The 8469-nt window shown below is 53.7% G+C and overlaps 1 protein-coding gene across 1 annotated transcript; it reads right to left on the reverse strand.

The window, feature by feature from the left end:
- Positions 1-4087: 4087 nt before the first annotated feature.
- P2RY1 (purinergic receptor P2Y1) lies at positions 4088-7411 on the reverse strand. The gene is made up of 2 exons (XM_058812140.1): positions 7275-7411; positions 4088-6942 (listed from the first exon to the last, which is right to left on the reverse strand). The coding sequence occupies exon 2, from the start codon at positions 6872-6874 to the stop codon at positions 5783-5785; it is 1092 nt and encodes a 363-aa protein (XP_058668123.1). The 5' UTR covers positions 6875-6942; positions 7275-7411; the 3' UTR covers positions 4088-5782.
- Positions 7412-8469: the final 1058 nt, after the last annotated feature.

The following is an 8469-nucleotide window of genomic DNA, read 5'->3' on the forward strand; positions in this document are numbered from 1 at the left end:
CCCCAGCGGCGTGTGGGCTCTGCCCCTCCAGCCCTGCCCCAGCTCGGCTCTGTCCCAGCTCGTTCCCGGCAGCTCCCGTTGGAGCCGGGGCAGCGCTGCCAGCAGAAACCCGAGCTGCGCGGTCTGAAAACCCCATTTATTTAATTATTTACCTCTTCCACCCTCTGCCTCTTGCCACGGGATGGTCTTTGCTTTCCCAACGCTGTAAATGAAAGTTTACAAACAAATATCCCCCGGGTCTGTGCGCTGCCTCGCCTCTGCCAGGGCACAACCTGCCTTTGCCCGCTTGGGCCAGGGGTAGGGAAACCTTTGGAATTGATGGTCTGGGAGGCCTTTTCCTACATAAGTGATTCCGTGATTTTGTGGAACTGGGGATAAATTCAGTTAGCTGAGATACTGAATCTGGTGTTCACACACTGCCTTGAGTCTGCTGTGTCAAACACAACCAGGGCCCTGGACTGCCTGCCCTGGAGCATTTAAAGGTTTATGTGCTGGGGGAAAACGAGGCCTTCTCAGCAGGTTTGGGAATGGAAAGGGAATTTTGAAAAGGCATGGAACAACATGATTTGTTGATAGATGGAATTCATTTACTGGTAAGAAAATATAATTTTAATGGAATAATTTTAATGGGTAGCTGAACCATTTGCATGAAGGGCAAAGATAAATGAAGAGGAAGAAAATTAGGAGAAAGGTAAATAAATCTAAAGATAAATCAGGTGAAATCAGTGAAGTACCAATACATACCCACAGCCTCCCACAGGATGAGGAGGAAACAGAGGGAAACTGCTCATGGTGTGAGGCTGGGGCAGCTGCAGGCAGCCAGACGAGACAATGGCATGGAAATGCAGCCCAGCATAAAACCTGAAACACCCACATGGCAGGGGAGGCACAGCTAACAGAGGGGTTCCACGTTTCATTGGGGTCTGAGCTGTTAACTCTTTGGGAAGGACAGTGCCTCGACATCCTGCAAGGAAACTGAGGCACAGCCACTGCCAGAGGGGAGAAGGCAGTTCCTGCAGGACAGATTGAGCCGTGATCTGTACAGGGAGAGGGGCTGGCAGCACGTTCCCCTCTGGCTGAATTCTGGGAATGGGAGAGGGCTTGGAGTGGATGGGGACAGGGCAGCAAGTGAGCCTGCTGCCTCTGGAACTGCGCAGGGCTGAGCCTTGCTTGTGCCACCTGCTGACCCCAAACACCACAGAACCATGGAATGGTTTGGGCTGGAACAGACCCTAAATCCCATCCAGGGCACCCCTGCCACGGCAGGGACACCTCCCACTGTCCCAGGGGCTCCAGCCCCAGTGTCCAGCCTGGCCTTGGGCACTGCCAGGGATCCAGGGGCAGCCACAGCTGTGCCAGGGCCTGCCCACCCTCCAGGGAACAGCTTTCTTCCAATATCTGATCTCTATCTACCTTCCCCCAGTATAAAGCCATTCCCCCTTGTTCTGCCACCACATCTTCACATGCCTCCTTTGTCTTTGAAGGCTAAGCATCACTCATTTATTCACTTTATTCACTTATTTTGATTCTCATCTGGTCTGCCTGCTTCCTCTCAAGGTTTTAAATTGCATATATTTTGCAAGCCTTTTATTACCTATTTTTAAAGACATAGCACTGCCGGAAGAATCTCCTGGAAGCATGAATTACCAACACAAAAGGCAGGAGGAGTGTTTCATAATGCTACTGGGGCGGCTCCAACACGAGCTGCTCGGTGCAGCCAGCAACGCTGGGGCCACACTTCTGCTGCCACTAAAAATAGTGGCAACTTCAAACCCAAATATATTTTCGCTCATTAAAATTATGGACAAATAAGAGGATTTTTTTACTCTTTAATTAAAGCAGCTGCATAACCTGAGTGTAAATAAAAGGTAGCACTCTCCCCGCAGATGTTGCAGTCAGGTTTCAGTTGTGTTCACAAAAAAATTGAATTTAACACTATTAAAATCACAGCACACCAGAAAAATAGACATTTTCACATCCGCCCTTGGAACACACAGTAATTCACAGCCACATGCCAAGTAATGAGTTCTGTGCCTCCAGAGTATTTGAAATTGCTGTGGCCGTGCAGTCGGGCTCAGACACCCCCAGGAGTGCCCCAAGTCCTTCCTCACCCAGAGGAGGAGGAGGAGGAGGAGGGCACACCCAGGGCACCCTGTGCCCAGAGCAGGGCCAGGTGCTGCTGTACCCTGCCCAGGAGCTCATTGATTCTGTGTTATATGAACTGGACTGAAACAAAAACCCATGCATGCAAATGTACAAACCGACAGCACTTCACTGTGGGTCTCATGCTGACCTCAAGTTGTGTTCAAGACATGAAAGAGTTACTGGGCATAAATAGGAAAAAACATTGACCCATGAGCTGCAGGAAGCAAGTACAGCTCGTGAACGAGAATTGGTGGTGGCGTGGGTCTGCCAAATGTTAAGCTCTAAATAACTGTTTACTTCAAACTTTGTGGTGTCTCAAGAGAATGATTTGTAGTTAGAAGATTCCCAAACATACCCAGGAGGAAAACAGGTTACAAGCATGACCACAAAATGAGAACAGGTTTAATCTCATTTGCTAGTGAAAGATTGCACAGCATGAGGGAAGGTGGAACTTCTAGGTGGTCAAAGTAGAGAGATAATGAGCTGGATCTTGTCCCTAGTAATTACAACCCGTTGTTGTCACTGATTATTAATTACCAGCCCAAAGGCCGGAGCTGCAGTTGCGTTCACCTCACATGTTGGATGGATTAGAAACTCCGGGTGAGTGGCTCAGGGAAAGGCCTCTTCAACCACACCCAGCCCTGAGGGTGATGGATAATCACAGGGACCGCCTGGCCCCTGGAGCTGGAGGGCTGATTGCCTTCCATAAATACACCCCAGGAAGGGCCAGCTCAGGGACAGACCGGCAGCTCCCCAGGGCTCCAGCCCTCGCTGTGCTGGGTGCCCAGCTCCTGGCTGAGCAGCGCTCTCTCGGGTGGGACACCCAATGTATGGTTCTGCTGTGCTCCAGGTGAGGAGGAGCTGTGGGAGCAGGCAGGAACCTGGTGGGATTTAGCAGTGGCTCCGAGTGCCCCGTGCCAAACACAGCGCGGCTGGCAAACGGAGCGGGAGCCCTGCGGGAGGCTCTGAGGCTCAGCTGCAGCCCCGGGCAGCACGGAGTGTCACAGGGCACGCAGTGAGGTGTCCCCTCGGTGTCACCTTGGCCGGCACAGAGTGTCACAGGGCACGCAGTGAGGTGTCACCTCGGTGTCATCTCGGCCGGCACGGAGTGTCACAGGGCACGCAGTGAGGTGTCCCCTCGGTGTCACCTCGGCCGGCACAGAGTGTCACAGGGCACGCAGTGAGGTGTCACCGTGGAAGACGCGGTTACTGGCCCTGTCGCCGGGTGGCTGGCGGCACGGCTGGTGCCAGGCACCTTGGTGCCATGCAGTGTCCGGGCCAGCACTGCGGGCACCCGCCCCGCTCGCCCCGGCCGGCCCGCACCGTGCGGGGCTCGGGGCCGCCCGCAGGTCCCGCGGCTCTCCGGGCCCGGCTGGACACGGCGCTGTCCCCGCGTGCCCTCCGTGCCCGCAGCAAGGGCACACGCAGCCACAGCCCGGGCAGACCGTGCGGCCGCGCTCTGCGGGGGCTGCCGCGACCTCTGCCCAAACCGGAATTACCAGAACGCTGAATTTCCCAATGAACGCGAGGAACTGACCGCACAATGTTCAGAAAAGAACGGGGTTTTCAGCACAGAGCAGCAGATTCAGAGAATATCCTATTTTTATGCTCCCTCTCCGTGTAATTCATCTGCCGTTCCAAACAAGACGTGCCTCAGCTGAATGAAGCCTCAAATAATCACATAATAGGAGAAGTCATTTATTGTGAATCAGGCTCTTTCTGTGGTATATAAATAGTCTGTGCTGTTCCACAGGCTTTGTCAGTCAGGATTAATTAGCAATTGACCCTTGCTTGAGATTTCTTCGCTACCTCTACATTTTTCGTGGGGCTAAATGAGCTCTCCACATTGCTTTAAGAGGTTTCCTAAGCTGGAGTTTCATTTACCTCTAGGCTATAAATCAGTAGTTTAATTTATCACTAGGTTACATATCAGCAGTGAATAGTCAGGGTGGAATTGAGTTTATTATAAAGGTGTTCTGTTAGAAGACACAGTATTACAGTGATTGAAACATGCTCTTCAATTTTCCATTAATGCCCAATTCTGAATATGACCACAGAGAACCACACTTTACAAACTTTACATTTAGCATTCTAATAAATAAGTTCAATAAATAGGGACTCTGCAGAGGAAGCCGTACATATGAACAGAAGCTGCTTAACAATGTTGTCAAAAAATAACTAGAGCTGCTCTCATTTGTAACCAATCGCTGGAATTGGTAAGTAAAATATAAATATTTTACTCTTATGATGCAGACCAGAGGAACAAAGATCTATTAAAAATCACCCTTAGGATTACATCAAACTTAATTTTGTACACTAAATTCGTTATTCAGAGCATGCTTTGATACCGCTTTTAGCACAAAATATTTTCAAATACATATATTAAAAATATGAGAAACGAGTGACACTGCCCATGTAGAATTTCATCCGTGCCTGATCACTAGCTCTTGTGTTACACAATGTTGCAGTTTGGCTAATTTTGGATGAACTATCCCACATTTGGAGAAGATCTATAGTAAAGGGCCGGATTTAGCCTGTAGTATATTGCAACATCTTGTTAATACAGTAATTTATTTGTCAAAGTACAAAAAAAAATTAATTCCCCCCAATATTGTTATATATATATTATATATATATAATCCATTTATACTATCCACTTTAATATCCACTGTTCTTGGCACACCACCTGTACGTGTAAAGGCTGCAGGGGCAGAACCTTTGTGTTGGCCACGGCAGGAGCACGTGTTCCTGCTGGCCTCGAGGCCTGGCTGCTGCCAGCGTGCCCACCTGGGCTTGGCACGGCCGCGGTGCCGGCGCGGTGCCAGCGCTCCCTGGCCAGCCGGGCCGTGCCGTGCCCGTCCCCGCGGCTGGCACCGGGCACCCAGCGGAGCCCGGAGCCGTGCCCAGCCCCGCTCCCCGTGCCCGGCAGCGCCCGCGCGCCCGGCAGCGCCCGGGGACGCTCCCGTGCCCATCCGGGGGGCACCGGGGAGCCCTGGGGGCAGCTCTGCCACGAACAACCACCGCGATCCCAAAGCACAACCATGCACACACCAGCAAAGCCTACCTGGAGTAAAACACCGGCACTGAAAGAGGACTGAACCATAAATGCCACCAAACTATCAAGTAATTATCAGCACTAGAAGTAGATGAAAAAAGATACTAAAACTGAAAATGGCAACTGCATCATGACTTTGATTTAAATCCTTGCGTACAACAGCGAGTGAGCGCAGAGCCTGGTCTGTGACTGAGCCTCAGAAGACAAGATACTGCTCTTACTTTTATTTCCTATTTTTAAAGACAGGCTGACTGAGAACATTTTCAAACGTGGGAGACTAAGTCATTAAACCAGATGCACTTGGATTGCTCTCCTCCTTTAGGGGATTTATTTCATTTTACTTTATCTGACAGAAGTCAGAAATAAATGAAACTACTGAAGGAAAGCTGAATTTTAACACGTTATTTTCCATTAAAATTCTTCCACTGACTTTGTTAAGCTTTTCCTATGACCAGAAAATGAGGCTTTATCTAAAAAAGAATTTGAGACTGGTAGCTTCTCCTCACACACTCGTAAGCCCTACAGTCTCCTACTGCCTCAAAGCGGAGGATTTTTTCGAACCATTCCCAAATCTGCATTCGTTCACAAACTGGTATCTCCGTTCTGTTTATACTCTGTTAAAATATTGAGAGTCATTTCCTCGCTTTTGGACTGCACGTTGTGCTCGCTCCTTCTGGATGATTTCCTGGTGGCCCTGGACAGCTTCCTTCGGAAGGTGTCGCCTGCCAGGAAGTAAAGGATGGGGTCAACGCAGCTGTTGAGGCTGGCCAGGCCCCTCGTCACTTGGTAAGTGGCATAAACCTTATCGTTGAAGGCACACATATCTGGGGTTTGAAAATCCACCCTGGCCCTTAGATTCAAGGTCTTCATCACGTGGAAGGGAAGGTAAGACACTGCAAAGACCGTCAACACAATGATGACCAGGTAAATGGATTTTCTCCTGAGAGGAGAATTATCCAAATCCTTGTAAATCAAAGCTTTCACAATGAGCCCATAGCAACCAAGAATCACTATGAAGGGGATGCAGAACATCAGCACGGTGGTGCACATGCTATAAATGAAGTAACTTCTCAGGTAATCGTCAGCCGTCGTGTCGTAGCACGTTATGGTTTTATTTTTCCTTATCCCTGTTCCTGAGTAGAAGAGTATCGGAGAAATGGCGGCCACCACGAGGACCCAGACCAGGCTGCTGATATACACGGCGTTCTTCTTCTTCAGCCTGCCCAGCGACTTGAGGGGGTGCACCACCCCCGTGTACCTGTGCACGCTGATGCAGGTCAGAAACAGGATGCTGCCGTACAGGTTCACGTGGAAGATGAACCTCTGCAGCTTGCACATGATATCTCCGAAGATCCAGTCTGTTTTGTTGAAGTAGTAAAAGATGAGGGCGGGCAGAGTCAAGACATACAAGAAATCGGCCAGTGCCAAGTTGAACATGTAAACCGAGATGCCGCTCCAAGGCCTCATGTGGAAGACAAACATCCAGATAGCCACGCTGTTGCCCAAAAACCCCGTGATGAAGACCAGAATGTAGACGGTGGGCAGGTAATAGAACTGGAAGCCGGTTTTGGTCAGGGAGCACTTGGTGGTGACGTTTCCCGCAGACCAGCCGCTGCTGGATAGCAGGTTGGGCTCAGTTCCGTTCAGAGCAGCAGAGAGAAGGACTTCGGTCATGATCCTTCCCCCAGAGTCACATAGGGCTGAGGCGAAGCAACGAAGTCTCTACAGGCACAGAAACGCATCTAAAAAAAGAGGAGAGCAAAGGAAACCTAGCTGGAAGGCGAGCCCTGCCCTGCTTTCCCTCGGAGGTTTGCGAGCGGCGGCACCGGGCCCCGCTGCGCTCCCCGCCCCGCTCCGAGGAGCCGCGCACGCCGCCGCCACCGCGTGCCGGCCCGGCCGGAGCGGGGCCGGGGACAGCGACAGGGGCGGGGCGGCGGCAACGGGGCCGAACGGGGGCAGGGAGCGGCCGATGCACCCGCGCCCCCCGCGATCGCCGCCGCCCCGTCCGGCTCCCTGTGCCCGCCCGGCCCCGCCGCACCCCAGCCCGGCTGCAGGAGCGCCGGGGCCGCCCCACCTGCCTCCTCCTCCTCGTCGTCGTCGTCGTCGTCTCAGCCCGCGCTCGCCGCTCCGCGCCGCCGGCAGCGCCCGCCCGCGGGGGGCGGCGTCCCGGCCGCGGCTGCCCCGGCGCCCATGGCCGGGCAGGGCCGGGGCCGCGGGACGGGCCCGGACGGCGGCAGCGCCGCGGAGCGCGGCCCCTCGGCGGGCACGGCGCGGCCCCGCCGGACTGAGCCGGGCGGGACGAGGCGCGGCTCGGCCCCGGCGCGCCCGCCCCCCGCGCCGCCCCCGCACGGGCGGTGCTGCCGCGCCCGCCGCACCGGGGCCGCGCCGCGGGCACGGGGACGGGCGCGGGGCCGGGGCCGGCGCTGCCCTGCCCTGCCCCGGGGCGCCCGCCGCGCCGCGCTCGGAGCGCTCCCGCAGCGCCGGCGGAGCGCACGCGGGGCGGCGGGCGTGGAGCCCCGCGCGGCCGCCGGTGTCTGACGGTGTCACCGCACGGCCCGGGCGGGCGGGACAGGAACGCGGGCCGTGGCGGGGTCCCTTCAGCCCTCCCGGGCATGGGCAGGGTCCCCTCAGCTCCCGCAGCCACGGGACGGGGTCCCGCAGCCCCCAGAGCGTGCGGCAGGGCGGTGCTGCCCCGGGGCTGAGACCTCTCCTTGCCGGCGGGTGGGTGCCGAGGGCGCTGCTCCCGAGCTGCTGCCGGAGGTGGAACAGCCCTTCCCTCGTTCTGCTTTCACTCAACCCTTTGAAATGTGCTCTGCAACCCAGTTTAAGTGACACGAACATGTTAATTGCTGTAAATGGAACAGCTGAGCAGAAATATGCTCTACTGACCTCTAATTAAGCGCTATACATTTGGCACTTGAGTCAGAATATGGTTATTATTTATTGTCTTGGCAAAACACAATCTGCTGGTTTCAGCCATTTCTTCCTCGTTCCCATTTTCGCTAAGTATGGTGGGTGAGACATGAGCCAGTCAGAGCTGCTCTCAGCTCAAAGCTGTGTTCTAGACAGAGTGTTATTAGTCCTTCATGAATATGTATTCATTCCTCAAACTTTTCAGTCTGTTTAAATTATAAAACTTCTTTGCTGGGAAAGCTTAATTGAGAAATCAGCTGCATATTGTACCCCTGTGGGAATATGCAAGTGGCTGCAGATGGAGTCGCTGGCCTGGCTTCACTTTTGGGGCAACTTAAGCTACCATGTCAAAGCAA

This window comes from Ammospiza caudacuta, chromosome 11 (assembly GCF_027887145.1).
Source record: "Ammospiza caudacuta isolate bAmmCau1 chromosome 11, bAmmCau1.pri, whole genome shotgun sequence".
Taxonomy (NCBI): Eukaryota; Metazoa; Chordata; class Aves; order Passeriformes; family Passerellidae; genus Ammospiza; species Ammospiza caudacuta.

Excerpts from the sequence above, each read along its gene's own strand:
- P2RY1 (XM_058812140.1), bottom strand. The coding sequence starts at position 6,874 with ATGACCGAAGTCCTTCTCTCTGCTGCTCTGAACGGAACTGAGCCCAAC.